This window comes from Apis florea, unplaced genomic scaffold (assembly GCF_048593485.1).
Source record: "Apis florea isolate Af1SG1 unplaced genomic scaffold, ASM4859348v1 contig_3081_pilon, whole genome shotgun sequence".
Classification (NCBI taxonomy): domain Eukaryota; kingdom Metazoa; phylum Arthropoda; class Insecta; order Hymenoptera; family Apidae; genus Apis; species Apis florea.
In genome coordinates this window covers 1,002,278-1,020,451 of record NW_028256703.1, presented here as the reverse complement: position 1 = coordinate 1,020,451, position 18,174 = coordinate 1,002,278, and the positions used below count along the sequence as shown (strand labels likewise).

Here is an 18,174-nt window from a genome sequence, read left to right as displayed (position 1 = left end):
CCCCCTCTCTCGAGATATCGAAACACAGAGGGAAGATTCAGTTTCTTTTACTCTTCGTCAATTCTCCAATTTATCTTCTAATTTTTGATATCGATAAGTTTTTCTTAAGAATTTTAATTAAGGAAAGAATTACTTATCAGCGATCATATAATCCAAGATATTTCATTTTGATAACCAAGCGAAATTTATCAAAATTTCCAAAACGGATCTGATAGCAGCTTCTAAAAAATATTTTTTTCGTTTTATATTTCTTGTGAAAAACGTATACGTTCGCGTCCTATTTTTGTTAAATAGGCGACGATTGAAAAATTGAAACGAATAAACGGATCGAACGAAAGATAAAAAAATTCGTATTGTCAGAATGTATTGGTGGTACAAACGATCAGGTAAATCCCCTCGAATTTTCCAATGTAACGAAAAAAACTCTGACCGGATGCGCAGAGGTACGCAACAAAGTTCAGTTTTATTTTCAAGTTCGTGTCGACATGGATGTTCACGCATGATCGATCGATATCATCGTTTCACAGGTGTAACATGCTCGCTGTGTTTCACCTGTCCACGTCGTCGATCACGAATTAGTTTTGATTCAGAGAGAGAGAGAGAGAGAGAGAGACGTTGCACGTGGACAGAAATGATAATTACGGCACGGTTATGATAGGGTAAACGTGTAATTTTGAACGAAGAAGGGAGGGATGGAGCCCTTCTTCGGTTCGTTACGCGTTCTTTCATTTCGTGAATGTGAATTTTCACCGTCCCTTTGTCTCTCCCGCAAAATAGTCTCTCTTTTTCTCCACCGTGAAATGTTTCAAGCGACCGGTATTATTTCCATTTACACGGAATTAAGTTACATCGCTTTAATTAGTCACATTATTATTCTCGGAAGAAGAATATGAAAATGAGCGAAGATTTCTTTCAAGATCCCCGAGCGGAATCTTTTTCCCCCAATTAACACGCGTTTCAAACCCGTCTTTTAATCTCTCTTGTATCTGGTATCACTTAATGATAATACCGTCTCTCCTGATTAATAAGAAAATTATTTGTTATTTTTCGTTGGGAAATTAATAAGCACGATTGTTGTAACGTTCTTATCTCTTGCCCAAGATCGATACAAGTCGATCGTCCATGTAACGATTTCCATTTTATCCTCGTTTAATTGTACAAAAGTGTTATTTCGTTGCAAACGAAACAGTTTAAGACCACGTTCCACGACGTATCGAAGCCTCGTATCTCGAAATGACGCTTACCTTGCAATTGCCATAATTTTCCTTATCGGGTTTACCTCATACGTAAGTCATTGCCATTAACGTGTACGCGGTTCACCGACCCGCTAAGACACTCGTCCGAAGTCGACGAACCGCATGTGGGTTAAGGTAGTTTTCATTCAACGATTTATGACTCATAACCTTTTCGCGCACGGATAATTTCCACGAGTCCCCGCCATTAGCGCATCGATGCCACGACGATTGTAACTCGGTTAAATGCGTATCATCGACTTGCTTGTTTTCATCGACTCGTTTCAACGAGTTATATAACTTTCATTTCATTGCTTCTTGGGAAAATGTGTTTTTTTTTCCCCCCACGAAAAGGAGGGGAATATTCGATATTTCGATTAATCGAGGCTTTTCTCTCTCTCTCTCTCCTTTTTCACGAAAGTGAATGGCGCACTTTATCCCATATTTCGGTCGTGAAAAACGGGTTTGCTTGGAAACTGTCTGGTTGACACGGGATGCATACACGCGCATTCTCGATATATACGCGAACTATATCGCACTATCCCAAATGGATCGAGTTTATGATCGCATTTATCGCGTTGGATAGACGTCACGTGTGATATTCCATTTAATTTTCCTACGACTTTATTTCCGTCCTACAACTTAGCAAAACCGCGAAACCAAGTGGGGAGACTTACCTCGACCACCGCGGATTATTTTACTCGAGTTCTTGAAGAAGAAAAGAGGCTGGACGAATACAAAAGCACGTACGGGTAATTTTCGTATTTCCTCAGACTCGATATAATTTCCATGAATCGACCTGTTCCTATTTAAAATTCCTATTATTTGTAATATTACATACCGTGTCACACTCAAATAGATCGATTTCATTAATTTATCAAACACAACATTTTCCCATTCAAATTCAACAATTTCCAAATCCAAGTAAAGATTAACGAAGAGTTAACGATAAATAAAGAGTTAATGAAAATAAAATAAATAAATGTATCGAGATTTTCCTGTCCTCTCCCTCTTTTTCTCTCACTCGTCACTCGAAACAGGGAGAAATTTTTCTCGAGTAACGAGAGGATCCCCCTGATCGGTTTTTTCGCGGTGGAAAAATGCTGGCGACATAAATTGGGCCGTTCCTCGGCCGCAATTTCACCGTCGCGCGAGATTATCGTTCCGCAGTTGCTCGAGGAATTTTAACGTCTTTATAAAAGGGAGGGGGAGGGAGAGACGTGGAAGAAGCGCGAGGGGGATCGGTGCACACTCGTCCACGGGCCTCCTCTCCTCGCTCTCATCGGCTTTACCGGGGCGAGGTAATGTCCGGCTAGTATGCATTTAAACGAGTGCATTATCCGCGCATTATCCGCCGTTAAGATCATTTCGAATATCCTAACCCTCTTCCTCGCGCGCGTAACTGATTCATGGCGTCTCTCTCTCTCTCTCTCTCTCTCTCTCTCTCTCTCGAACATTCAAATAACGATATTTTCGCGCCAATTTTTTTTTACGATTCGCGCGAATCTCCGACACGTATTTTCTCGAATTTGTATTTAAAACTTTGGGAAAATTTTGAAACGGATTGATGCTCTTATAATTTGGCGGGGAAATCGTTGTAATTACGGGGAATAATTTCGTATTCATTTTGTTTCTTTTGGAGAATTTATTTATTTTAGCAGGGGTTTAAAGAAAGTTTTAAGATAACGATGTTTTCGATATTTTCCTTTGTGTCAATTTTTTTTACGATTCGCGCGAATCTTCGACACTTATTTCCTCGAATTTGTATTTAAAACTTAGGGAAATTTTTTGAATATTTTTTTGGAACGAAATCGATGCTCTTATATTTTGGCGGGAAAATCGTTGTAATTATAATTTATATTTGTTTTTTTTGGGAGGGAGGATTTATTTAGCAAGGGTTTAAAGAAAGTTTTAAGATAATTTTATTACAATTAATGTTACGATTAACAAGATACGAAGTGAAGTTATCGATGTCGCGTATATAATACAGGTTATTATTGGCCATTGGATCGCATCTTTCGATTTTCATACCCGCCCACGTGCATTGGATACGCGCTACATATTGGCATTTTCAACAGCAATTAGCACATTTGTCAGACTGTGACATTTAATATCCAATTATGTTCATTGTTGATCATGGCGGCGTCGATAGATATTCGATGATCGAACACGTATAATTATATTGCTTACTTGAATGTCATTAATATGTTTCGCGTGCGGATATTGTTTAACGCATCTTACGCTTACCGGGTTAATGAACCGTGTTTCGTACTCGATACGAAAATTTTGAAATTGAAATTTTCCTCCGCTTCCTATTCGTATTTTTTTTTTTTTTTTTTTTTTATCAAACTCGATCGTTCTATCTCTCGAATTCCGACGAGAAGTCGAAATATATTCGAAAACGTCGTCTTTTTAACTTTTTTTCAAAGATATCGTCAGAAAGAAAATTCCAATCGATTTTGTATTAATTGTATTATTTTCAGTTTACAACTATTTATTTTAATTACAGACAAGCAAATTGTCATCTCCCCCGTTGTTATTTCAAATCATCACACGTTGCGCGCTCGAGCGTCGATTTGTATTTGTATATCGTCTTGTCGTGCACATTTGGGGGTGCAAACTGTTGGCAGGATACTCGTTAGTATTCAACTCGTCTTGTTTTCTTCTTGTTTTGTCGCCCAGTGTCCGATCAAGAAACTAATTATCCGAGCTCGTCCCTCCTCCTGCACTCCACCAACCATTCATCCTTTTCATTGTGAAGTCCCTTCATCCATTGTCACTGTATTTCTCTACCTTTTGTTCGATATATATGTTTTCTTTTCCTCTAATATCGTGTATTTCACGTGTACTTTATATAAGTACAACTATTTCGAACGTCGATGTCGAATAAACTCGAACAGGTCAGATTCAATTGCTCGATTTGCCGAGTTAATTTTAGATTTTTCTTTCTGCTTTGTATATTATATTTATTTTAACGAGTCGTTTCTATCGATCCTGCGGATTGGATTTCTTAAGCTCAGTTTAAAATTTTAGAGATGGTTCTTTTTATTATTAAGAATATTTAGTTTCGTTCGTAGTAATTTTACGTAGATAAACTATATGTCGAAATGTTGTTTCCTTACATTTATCATCGAATGATCTACGTTTATTAATTTTGTTTGAGAATAGAATTTCTCAAGTTATTCGGGCTATTTAACATTTTCGAATTCGTACTTCTATCTATATCGAAATATTTTACGAAGCGTTAATTGAATGTTGCCAATCGGTTTAATTATGCTAAATCTCTAAGCTACGAATTTACTATTATTACGCCCGTTATTACCAGCAATACACAATGCGTTATTATGAATATATCCACGTGATTTATTCGTAAAATGATGAAGTTAATCATAATCGTGTTGGTTTACGTGTTGATATTATTAAGAATAGTTAACAACAATTTTGCCAAGGAGAACAATGGACATTTAATATTTTCACGGTATTATTACATGAAATACGAATATAATAATAATTAATTGGATGTTGCACAATAGGGAAGCTAAAGCACTTTTCGTTATTCGATTCTTGATGAGGATAGAAGATTTCTAAAAAAAGAAAAAAAAAAGATTTCTTGAAAATTTGTTTAAACACCGGCGAGTTCTCGGCCAGAGTCTCGAATTAATCGAGGAAATATCGCCAACGATTTTTCAGCGGGGCAGAAAAACTTTCAACCGTTGTCATTAATCACCGTTGGAACGGTATATTTTTAGGTTCGGTTGGTCGTTTTGCACTTTCGTGACCTGGCCACGACACACCCTGGGATACTTTTATTATTTCCGCTCGGTCCCCGGGGGAGGTTTTCATATCGTTACAATTCATTAGGAAACACGCTAGCCGAACAACATTGCGTTCTATACTTTCCTCGAAACGCATTAACTTCCCCAACACACGTTCCACGATCCATCCGAATCCGGTCGAAAATTTCGTACGAGCAAAAATATTATGAAATTAATTTGAATTGCCCGCCTTACCTTGATATGATATATTTTTAATTTTTTAAAACCACGGACAATGCTCCCGACGCGATATTTTTCTAGGCGAACCAACACGAGAGGGAGGAAATTTATATTAAATTTCTCTAGAAAGTTTCAACCGAGGATTTCCTTCGCGTTCCTCTTTCCTTTTTTTGTACACGAAACTGTTCCAGTTGAAATTATACCGAAAAATTTTAACACTCGTAATTTCAATCTTTGGTATTTTTCCTTTCTTTTCTTTTCTTCAAATGTGAATTCAAAGGATTCTTCTCTCGCAACAGTTTGCGCGAAGAATATGAGAGAGATATTACGCGTGTAAAATACTTCTTCCAAGTAAATTTCGTCGAATTGCTTTTCACACCGGTTCAGATCTTAATTCTTCGTCTTTAAATGCTCTCGACTCTCCGTTACAATAATAACCTCCAAACCTTGAACCAACAAAATTCGCGGTAAATCGATCATTTCCCATTCAAACGATGCAAGATATTTTTTTATCAATAATTTAAAAAAATGAATGTATCTCTTTTTCCTCGATTATCCTCGAAGAAGCGAAGGTCGTTGCGTTCCGTTACGTTTTTTTTTTTTCAAATTCAAACACGGTTGCAAACGCGACAGTGCGACAATCGTGCTCGATACAATTGCTATCTGAATTCTGGTTCACGGCTAGTTTGACGGATGGAGGGGGAGAGAGAGAGAGAGAGAGAGAAGAGTGGTTTTCGAACGGAATAACTTGGCCGATGTTTCAACCGATAAGTGAGATTTAACGTTCAACGCCTGGGAAACAATAAAAACGGCGCGGCGCGTTGTAACGTATCGTTTTAACGGTGTATAATGGTCAAACGGGGAGGGTATTAAATTTACACGGGCCGCGGAGGTATTGTACTCTGTGCAGCCAACTTTTAATTGTGCGGAAACTATTCGATTAATAGGACAGAGATGTTGGTTTGATAGGGAACGATTGCCGGTATCGATTACCATGAAGCATGCATTCGATATTTGCGAAAAAGTTCTCCTCTTTTTTTTTTACCCCTCCATCGAACACGGATTTGTTAACCTCGTTCGCCTGGTTTTAATATTTTAATAATAGTTGTTCGTCCCTTGTAAAAAATATCGTCATTGTAACAAATGTCAAAGAATTAATAAAGTTATCGATGAAAGAAAATTGAATGCAACTTGTGGCGAATGCGAACGTCATGCAATGAAATTGGTTAAGAGTTAAGTGTCACGGCGGCGCTAGTGTCGCGCGATAGATATATCAGTTAATTATCGGTCATTCTTTCGATCAACCTCCCGTTCTTTTTCTCAAACGACTCGTTTCGCAAATTAATAATAATCCCAGTTGTTTATGCGACTTAATGTCAAGCCTGGCGGGATCTAAGAGAAACATCGTCTACCTTATTAAATCGCTTGGACAAAGAAAATTTCCTGTTCAACCTCTCCTCTTCCACCCCGAGCCTCTCTTCCTCGTTCGAATTAAATTTTCAAACGCAGCTACTTCAATTAACGACTAGTACGCGCACTATCCCTCCCAGCAAAGGGAAAAGGGAAGAAAAGGTTTGCGTCGGGAAGGATTTAGCTCGAAATCTTCGCGGATAAAATTGTCGTTAATTATTCGAGAATGTCGTTCGTTATGTATCGGAAATACGATTTAACGTCGATAATTTTCTAATTGGTTTTAATCTCCTCTCTTCCTCTGCGCCCCTTCTTTTCGTATATTTCAATCGACCCAAGTTTTTTTTTTTATCTTTATCTCTAAAAACATGTAACATCTCTATATTCGTCAAACTTATATATATAAAAGAAAATATTTTGGAGATAAGTTTGATTTAATTACTAATAAAGAATAAATCGTACGATTGTTTCAGGAATGGAGGCAATCATGTCAGAGTTCTTCAACGACACCACGACCGCATTTTACATTATACTGATCGTTTGGATCGCCGATCAATACGATGCCATTTGCTGCCACACGCCGGTTACAAAGAGACACTGGTTACGGTGAGTGTTTTCCACCATACAATTTTTTTTACAATTATCTTATACCTTAATTCCTATTTCTCGCAACATTATCAATTATTAATTTTTTAAAATTTTAACAACGTTCGAATCAATTTCGCACGATTCAACGTTGATCGGCAAACTTCCCTCCGTTTGTGAAAATTTCGAATAAATACGAACGCAAAATACCAGTAAACGTATAATCAATCGTATCGTGTACGACCACACCACGTAGTGCACTCTTCCTTCTCGAAAGAAAAGCAACAAGGACGAGGAGATCTCTTTTAAAATATTATTCCACTCGGTCGTGCGATATACAGACCTAACCGAGGTTCATTCGTGGTTGAAAATCCACGTTACCCCCCCTCCCCCCCTGCTTTTTAGATTGTTACCGGGGGATGATCGAAGGAGCATTTAATTAAAAAGGATTACGGTGTATTAAGTGGCGAGTCAGTCGTGTAGTTTCTGCGGGTAAATCGGTATAGACCTCGCCTTTTCTCTTTATCCTGCCACCGTGCACCTCCGGCTAAAACTGAAACGATCAAAGTATCCCATTCTGTCCCGGGAGTAGCCTTTGTTGGATGACGATAAAACGCCTTGTACCGCCTCGTCACGGTAACTTTACGAGAGGACCAACAGGAGTTTAATATACAACGCTTGCCGATTGAAAAAAGGGAGAGAGGGAGAAAAAAGGGGAAAAAAGGAAGAAGAAGAAGAAGAAGAAGGACGAACGAACGAGCCATTGATGCTTTTTGCGTTGGTGAGTTGGTGATGGTAGTAGTGGTAGACAGGGACGAAAGTTGAATTAAAGCATCGGCCAGGAGATGTGCAGATACACTTGATTAAATTACGTTCCAAGCGAATTCTCTTCCCTTAGAATTATTGAAAATTATATGCAATTTCTTCCACGTTTCCTCTGATATTCGTTTGAAAAACTGTGTGGGCTGTCGCAGTTTCCGCGTGTACTCCTCCTCGTGTTGATCCTCTCCGCGGCGAGGCTGTCTCATGCAAATGAGCAACACTGCGGCTTTGAGGCGGCTCCAGGTGGAAATAAAATTTCTCCGGATAAATGATTTTGAACACGATGCGCACCGTGCGTATAAATGCTCCCTTTCTTCTTCTTCTTCTTCTTCTTCTTTTTCTTTTTTTTTGGAAATATTTTAGACGTTCCATTCAACGTTTCAACGTTTGGTATTGTCCTTTAATTTCGAGTTATGAAAATTTAAAGGATGTTTTAAATTGTAACTCCTATTTTCCCAAACTTCTTCGTGAAATTGTCTCAAATTGTATTTTATATATACCTCTGATCGTTATTTGCAAGAAAAGGTCCGTTGTTAAGAAATGGAATTGACTTGGAAAAGTAATTTAATAATCGTTTTTCTCCGCGGAGAATACGAGAAAGGAATGTCACAACGTTAGCGTACTCTCGTCTCGTATCGAACACGATAATTAACAGTTTTTAACGTTGGAGCCGAGCCGAGTAACCGGAGAACGGGCAAAAATTCCATCGACAAAGGGTAGAAATGATGGCGTATTAAGCTGAGAAATACCGATCTGTATTTCTCAATGAAGCAATTATTCCGGCATCCGCGTATGTTACCAGAGATCGCTATAATTGAGGACGAATGCGTACCTTCAATAATCATTGCTGTTTATTGATTAGCGTGGAATGCGTAGATCTCGAATGCGGTATGTGCAGAGAAATCTTCATTAAACAGTGGCGGTCTATGTCGTAATAAGCTCACGAGGTGTGCACAGGTTTCTCATGAAAATAAATACATATATATATATATATATATATATATATATATATATATATATACATATATAATAATTCTTCGTTAGGTTCCTTTTTTAAAAATTTTCCAATCGCAAACTATTTCGAACTATAATATTAGCACGAGCGAGCAACAAGTAGACAGATTCTAAAAATCCTAATTGTAACGAAAATTTTTATTATTCCGTGTAATATTTTCTTTTTGAGAGAGGTTCTCACATTTCATCGAGTTTCGTGTACAATTTCACAATTATTCGTGAATTTAAAACGTTATCCCATCCCATATTGAAACTTCGATCGATTTCTCGAAGAGGAAAGATATTTTATTATCGTATTTCGTGCTCTTTTAAATCTCGATTAAAAGAAGGGAAAAGAAAAAAAAAAAAAAAAAATTTTAGGATGAATTTCCTCCAAAAGCGAATACTCACGGTTGTTCGTTTGCTCCGCCATGAAAACCCTTCCTCCCCCTCCTGAAACTCGATTAGCCTTTCCAACGTTTGTTTCGACGGCCGCGCTCGATCCCCCCCCCCATAAATACTCGCGTTCAACCCAGATTCGAATTGTCGCGCTCCCGAGCATCTCGTCGTTCGTGGTTGTGTACAGATGTCAAAGCCGGATCAGGATGAAATCCCTCGTGTAATAGGAATCGAGTTTTAACGCTCGATATGTCTTACACCGAGGGGAGGGGGAGGGGGAGGAGGGCGAGGTGTAATTTCCTTAGACCGACAAAGGTATATGGAACGAGACATTAGGGGCATTAGACGGCGATTAAACAAAATTGTCGCCGATGATGGCCCCACTTGTCGCCTTCGATGTTTGAACAGGTTGGTGACGCGCGAGCCGGACGGTCAATGAAATTGCTCGTGGGGACGAATACGTATTAAAGAGGAACATTTTAAATAGAGCATTTTCGACGAATAGGGGAGGGATTATAAATAAGGGATGCAATTTTTGAAACGGTTCAAATTTCTCGAGCTTTTCTCGCTTACTTGTGGATAGTGAGCGTGGATAAATAAGAATTGTCGAAAGAAATATATGTTTTTTCTAATTTTTTTTTAATATCGCGTATCAATTTTAACGCAATTAAGATATTTTTCTTTCTCAACGAATTGTAGATCGAATTATAGATCGTGGAAATTTGACAAGTGTATAATATTCGAATAAAGGGGAATTATCGAAATGAATTAGTTAGAATAAAAGGTGATTCTCTCTGATGTTGAAATTTTTTGAAATTGGAAGATCGATTTGAAGGGAACGAGCTGTGTTTGAATATTGATTTCACATTTACAAAACGTCCAATTAAGTAAAAATAATTTCCACAATTTTCTTCGAAACTATTACGTCTGCTTAAATACGATTCAATTCACAAAGTTACGAAATAAAATTCACAAATTTCAAGCGTTGGAATAATTCTTCGACGGTTACATCTCGATCGGTTTGATCTCGATTTAATCTTATGGAAAGGGGAAAACGGATCGAAACGGCTTTGCTCTCCGGTGAAACACGGTCGTAAGGACAGCCGGGTTTCCTTTAGCTAGGTTCCTGAGGCATTAGAACAACGGGCGTTAGACAACGATTAAACAGATCTGACGGTGGTAATACCCAGCCACCCTCAGAATTGCGCGTTGTCGAATTCACGTCGTCCGGATTTACGGTGGATCGACTTTAACCGCATAAAGGGGACGGCGAGCGTGGAGGGAACGTGTATATAATCCGTTTTCTTTTTTTTTTTTTTTCTTTATCAAACCCGGGTTTGATCTTCGCTCGAAACTGCCCGAGAAGGAGTACTGCTCGACCTCGTTTCGCCCCGTGGAGATTGTTTCGCTCGGATCGGTTTTTGTCACGTAAGCCAAATAGATTTAATGAACGCGAATGCGATGGCCCCTTTCAGAAAAATTGGCTTTTTAAAGTCACGAATCGAAGGGCTGGCTTCGTTCGAAAAAGATTTAGCTTTACTCTAGTTCGAATTCGTAATGCGTTATTAATTAAGAGAAAAAGAGTTTCTTCCTTATTAAATTAGAATCTAGATATAGAAAGGGTTTTTATAATATCAAATTTGTTCGAGAAAAGCGACGCACAATTTGCTTAATGAGATTTAATATTCGTTTATTTGATTTCTCTTTTATTTTTCTCTACCATTCAAGGGGACAATTAAATTATCCGTGACGTTGAAAAAGTGAGATGACAAAGTATCGATATCATCTCGTGGTTGGAAACGTGGGTGAAATACTGTTCCTCCCGATTACGCAAAGCGTTTTCTGGTCGAAGCCATTTCGTAGACGAGACGTGAGCGCGGTTCAATTTACTGCTTTACGATCTTGGGGTTCCGGTTGCCTGACTTTGGGTCACGATAGGTATGCGACCAACAATCGAACACCATCGACCGACTGTTTCTACGGGTCATCCGGTTTTAATTAGAAACTCGACTTCCGTTCGCGCGCGCGGTTTATCCGATACTTCGTTTCGAGCGCCCTGTCTTTAACCTTCTGTCGTTCGTAATCCAAAACCTTTATCGGTGGAACGTAAATGGAAACGAAAAACGGATGGTTAATACGGATGATAAAATGGAGGAAAAATTTTTTCATAATTTGAATTTGAAAATTCGTTCTGCGTTTTAATATGAAATCGAGATATCTTTGAATCTTTCATATCATACGTTTCTTTTTTAATCATTATTCATATTTTTTATTCGTTATATTCGTTTCTTCAATTCATTCGCTAGTTAGTTATTGAGAAAAGTCATTTGTAACGTCACGAATGGATCGGCCGATTTTTATGCATATCTTTTTATATTACGTATGTTTTGCACAAGTTTATTCGGCTTCGGATATCCATTGATTAAAATATAATTGAACACGATCATTTGTCGTCGCATAATTTATCTTAAGCCTCGATTAAATTCTATTAAAATTAGGAAAACTTTGAACCGCTGTAACTCCGAACATAATGATTTCCGGTGAACGAATGAACGATCGTTGGAGGCGCGGAATCTTCCCCTTTAAAACGCTTTTTCGTTTATCTCGATACGACTTCCGGTTCTCGAGATATTATCCTGTAAAGAAAAGATAATTTTTAACCGTTTACCTTTAAAACGCGCTATTAAATCGTATTAAAATTAGGAAAACTTTGAACCGCTATAACTTCGAAGATATTAACTTCCGGTGAACCGACGAACGATCGTTAGAAGCGCGGAATCTTCCCCTTTAAAACGCTTTTTCGTTTATCTCGATACGACTTTCGGTTGCCGAGATATCGTCGTTTAAAGAGAAGTGTAATTTTTTAATCGTTTACTATCTCCTTCCTTGTCGCTTACTTGAACTTCTTCCTCGCACCTTGTCTCACTGACCTGTCCCAAACCGCAGACAAGCGACAGACGCGATTCCTGGAAAAACGTAGTCCGCATTTCTAAAATATATATAGGACCATAGATGGCGCCACCGTTCATAATTTCTGCACTATCTTAAGCCATACCATGGACACTTCGAATCCTTATAACTCGGCAACGGATTGAGATATCGGGACGAATCAAAAACAGATTTCAATGGCATAGTTTCTTCCATCTTTTGAGCGTGTTTTAACGACTGTGTGTATACGTATTTTTTATATTATCGAAGTTGAACATACGAACATGTTTTAGACGTTCGATTTGGAACGAAGAATTGAATTTACACGATTCTGAATATATCTTCGAGTTAAACGAAACACGAAAATACTAAAAATTTGTATGGTACTCGTGTACTTTTGCCACATGGATCGGGATGAAACTCTGGAAGTGAAATCAAGGCTGTGCACAATGGCAACGGTTCCGTTTCGTTCACACGCGGAAAATTGGTGCCGATACAGAAGAATAGATATCGCCGGGAGGCAAAAGCTACTGAAAGTTCAGTGATTGCTACACCTGATATCTGTTGCACGCGAAGTTGGATATTTCCACATTTTTCTTGCTCTTTTTCCATCACCACAGGCGCGGACCTTCGATATACACCTATCCGTGATATTTTTGTTCCTTTACTCCTTTATTCTCAATTTTTTTTCACGCGCGCGGAGCGAAACGAGCAATTTTTCGACAACCCTTTGAGAAAATGCGCAATCTAAACGCTCTTTTTCTCGACTCTTGATTCGGATCGATTCTCTTAATTTCTTTTCAATTCCTAAAATTTAGAAAGAATTCACGTTTTTCGTAATAATTCGTCATAATAAACCAATCCCAGATTAGCTGTCGTATCTCTTTTAAAGACTGGGAGGGGAGGATAAACGCAATCAAGCGATTGGTTTCACGGTTCAAACCTCAAACCCCGACGGTAAAAGTTTCATTCATTTGTTCAAAGGAAAGGGTCACTGTTCCCCAGTCTTGTCCACGTGTGTACACACACGTTTCCATTCGTGTGTACAGGGGCATTGCTCGTTGTCGAAAACAATTAGAAAAGTGCTTTGTCGAATCGTTCCGCCCGATAATACCGATTTACCGTTTGACTTCTCAAATCGAGATGAAGAGAGGCGAAACTCCGTTTCATCGGTTTTAAATCCCTGAAATGGATAGGGAAGAGGATGAACATTTAATCCACCGTCCCTCAATCTTCGAACCAGTCCAAAAACCTGTTTTTACCCGTTTATATTATATCACATGCATACATTGGCGATTCCAATCTATCATTATTTCGCTCGTTCGTTCGACAATCCTCGAGAAAACTTGCTATTCTTACTATTTTGCCAATTTATCGTATCGAAAGATCTTTACCACACCCGCTGCAATGCTTCTCACGAAAAATTCACACGTAGAAAGCAACGTGTAAAATTACACGATAGAAGAAAGGTCGAGGGATGCTTTAATTTTCGAAAGATGCCCGTTCGAGGATGAAAGCAGGGGAGACACGGTAATTCGAACGACGGAGGGATCGGGACGAGTTGAAAAGCCGGCGCGTTTCGGGCAAATATTTGTTGCCTTGAGGATCGATCGAAATTAATATCGCTATTCGTTAATGATTATTTTGTAATTTCCCTTCCCGTTGCTGCTCCTCGCGCGCGTTTTATACGCGCTCGCCTCCCCGCGAGTACGTGTTTTTCGCGTAAAGCGCAAATTAATATAGTTTCCGTGTAATGGTCGAGCAAATAATTCCAGAGAGAGAGAGAGAGAGAGAGAGAGAGAGAGAGAGAGAAAGAAGGAGGGGGTCGGAGTATGAATTGTGCATAATTAAGAACGAACGTATTTTTAATTTAACTCCGCCGGAACATTTTATTCCTTCCGCGGTTTTAGCCTTCTCCACGCGCCCTCTCCTTTCAACCAACCCCTCTGTCTGTATTATCTTCCGCCGTGGTGAATCTCTTAATTATTTTTCTCGCTTGTTTTCACGCGCGAGCAGCTTTTCTTTTTCTCTCTCTCTCTCTTTTTTTCTTTTCTTTTCTTTTACGCCACTTTCTCGCAGTTTATGAAACCGGCCAGTGAACAAATTATTATTACGATGTGATTTTTACGTTTCTTCCACCGAATATTAAATTATAAACGGGTTTCGGCCTGTGTGGAATTTTCGTAGTGTAGGCGAGGTTTAATGTCGTGAATATATCCGCTTCTTTTTTTTTTTTTAATATGAAACGTTTAATACAATGCGATTAGATCCGGAAATTAATTCGGCTAAAGAAATTAATTCGAAAGAAAGAGAACAATAAAGTTTTATCGTTTTACTAATTTCAAATCCTTGGAAGGAAGAGAAAAGATTTTAATTTATTTTTACGTCTCTTTTTGAAGAAATGCATCGTTCTTTTTTTTTTTTTTTTTGTTTTTGTAAAATATACCTGAAAGATTTGTCGATTCTCGTCTACAATCGAACGATCGAAAGAAGATATATCGATATACGAGATAAACGACAAACGTTTTTTCAAATCGTGGTATTTATAAATGATTCTTTCGTAGATAGAATGATTAAAATGAAATTGTAGATAAGAAGGTTCTAGGCTGAATAATGCGTGGGTTATTTTTTCGCAACACACGTTGAATTACGGATCCATTACAAAGAATTAGGTGGGTATATATATATAGGTGGGCGACGAGTATGATTGATGCGAAGGCGTGGATGGTCTCGGATTACTCGACTGAATTGTCATTATCAATGGCATGATATTTGAATATTACGATCCGCGGGGGGTTCTAGAACATGGTCAATATTTGTTTATATCGTATCGCGCCGCTTCCTGGAAAAAGCGAGCGGAAATAAATTGTTTTGGAAGTTTTCGTTTCAATTTTCGAAAAAAACCGGTAAAAATTGAAGCTTCCAGGAAAGAACGGATAAAAATAAAAAAATAAAAAAAAAAAAATATAGAGGGGAAAAAAAAAGGATCGCTTTTGAAGCATTCCATGTTCCAATTTTTTAATCAAAAGCGCATCTCAAATTAGAGATGGTTAAGTAAGCATCGAAAAATCTTTTTGCAAATTTTTCCTCCAATTAATCGATACAACTTCCATACAATTTCTGAAACTATTTATTCGAGCTCGAATTTTTTCCTTTGTTTTATAATCAATAATATGACCAATCGAGCTTTCAGTTCAAACTATCGATAATTGTAAAAGAGGTTAGTTAGGTTTCAAAGACGTGTGGTGCACTTTTTGAATTCTCGTCGTATAGATAACGCACGTTCGATCCTGGAAGGGCTCGACTTATCCTTGTGTACACGCGACGTTAGGTCGGATTCTAATCCTGCTGCAATTTGCCATTTTATCATGGTAGAGATCGATATCGTTTAATTTCTTGATAATTTTATCACGAACCGAAGAAATCGTGCAACGATATTCGATTTGGAAGATTGTTTTCGAAGATCGGATGGTGGGTTGCGTTTTGTTCGAAAGGGAAATTCATCGGCAACGGAACGTGACGCGAGTTAATTTTCCCCAGTTGGTAATGATAATCACGATATTTAAGACTATGTTAAAATTTAATAACTCGATATAAGCGCATCGCTCGTTCCGCCGCTCAGATTTTCCAAATAGTTCATTCGGGATGTGTATACGTGCAACTTAGTTCTAATTTATATTTCGAGGCAAGATGGTACAAGATGCAAGCTATAATTCTATTGTGCTTCCCCCAAGTTTGCGTAACAGCGTTATTAATGCCAACGCGAATTGCTTGCTGAAATTCTTCGCAACAGTGTAAACGATATTTATACCGGGTTTATTATGGGATAAAAGAGGAATAAATTTCGTTTCGTGATTCTTCCCGCGTGTCATTTACATTACTTTGTCCAATTCGTCGAAATATTCGATCGACAATGATGAAACCGAGTAAATTAAGCTTTGATTAAAAAAAAGAAGAAATAGTTTAAGGATTAGCCGTTTTTCCATACCGAATATAGTTAATCAGTGGTCGCGATACCTTTCTAACGAAGATAATACTTTATAATACTTGTTGAAATATTTGTTCCGAAATATACCACGATTCGTTTCAAAAAGCTTTGGATTTTGGCGCGATAACGAGGTCCACGAGAAAAGCGTGGACATCTCTCCAACATTTGGTGGACATTCCCATTTTTCATAAAGACTTTAGCTTCGAAAAACGAGCGAAATTTATGCAGGCAACTCGACGCTTTCACGTTTCATTAACAGATTCGGCGGGGAAACTTTGCGAAACGGGGGTCCGATCGAGGCCGAAAAGGCTTTGCCCCGTTGATGCGCGTTGCTCGCACAGAACGGTTTTTGGATTAAACGTTTTCACAAATTTCCAAATGCTTTCGCAATTTAATGGCGCGATAGCGTTTTGTCAATTACAATGATGCGACGATGAATCACCGAATATTTCACGGTTTTGAATTACTGCACGTTTGTTAGAAGTGCGACGCGATGAACGTTACAACCGATTTCCAATCCACGACGCGTGTTTATGATGTTAAATTGATTTCCTCTCCTCCCCCTATTCTCAATTCCTCTCGTTCGAGCAACACGTGAAACAGACGCGCACGGAGTGATTTTATTACTGCAAAACAAATAAACGAATGAACAAATATCCTTTATTTTTTAGCTTAAAATTTAACAATCGAGGAATAAGACACTTTTCGTATCGTTCCATCCCCTTTCGATCATCGATCAATTGGCCTCGAGAAATCATCCCTTTCTCATCCGAATCTCCAGTTTCTCGAAACGTCTGTGCACCGTCGTTGAATATTTACATTTCGTTGGCGGCGAATTATCACGGCCATGGTCGGAGGTATGCCCTCCCTTCTCGGTGGGTGCCATTACCGTCGTCGACGCGACGCGTGTCGCCACGGTTCGCAAGTGGCGCGTCGAGTGCTTACAATCAGCTGGGCTTGTCCGCAAATAACACCGGTGGATGATTATGATTGAATAAGGCCCGTAATTGAGGCTATTGAGCAATTATATAAATAACAAGGGGGCGGCGAGGGCGCGTGTACCACGGGGCCCCGTGAACCACGACGAGTACGTACGCCTCGGGTGTTATTTCAGCGAGAGTTGGGGGTGGCGAGGAGGCTCGTTGAGCGGCGGAGGATCCACCCTTTCTGTCTTTCTCGCTCGTGTCGAGCCGCGCCTGGCCGACTCGGGGGTGGAAAATTACAGTGCAAACATAACCCGTACGTGTATATACGTATGCGCATATACACGTATACGACCAGGCTCGTGTGTGCTGGTCGTTAGGTGGGGCCGATGATCTCGAATTGCCTTCCTTCCCGACCGACCGACCAACATCGCCTTGTTTCCCTTCTCCTTTCCGACTCGTGCACTTTTTCTTGACAAGAGTTTTGTCGAGAGGATCGCATCGAATATTCAAGTTCCAGAGAGAATTGAGATTTTTTTTCTTCTTTGGTGGGATGGGAAACGATGACGAATGTGGCGAGGTTAACATTCGAGGAGGGTTTTGGCAAATGGAATTTGATTGATATTATGTGGAGATCTTTGTGGAAGAGTGGCTGATTTTAGCGGGAGATGATTTTCTTTTCTGTTTTTGATCGTGAGATTGAAACTTTAAAACTTTGGTCGTGATTAATCTCTTACTAGAGGTCGTCTGAGAAGTGAGATTCGGTCTGGTTTAATGAATTGGAAGTAATCGTTTCCATTGCAAGGCTGTTCAATTGGCGAGAATAATTTCTGTTCCCCGGACAAATTTAAGTAGCGTGAATTGATAAATAATAGTTGTTATTCCACGTACAACTGGGA

General features: G+C 39.0%; 1 protein-coding gene across 3 annotated transcripts in view; it reads left to right on the top strand.

Moving 5' to 3' along the window:
• Nucleotides 1-18,174, top strand: part of LOC100867499 (membralin) — a 75,413-nt gene that overhangs the window by 24,387 nt on the left and 32,852 nt on the right. For all 3 annotated transcript variants that reach the window (XM_086908736.1, XM_086908737.1, XM_086908735.1), the window contains exon 10: nt 7,111-7,243. In XM_086908736.1, the coding sequence (XP_086764862.1) occupies nt 7,111-7,243 (133 nt within the window). The remainder of the gene's footprint in view (nt 1-7,110; nt 7,244-18,174) is intronic.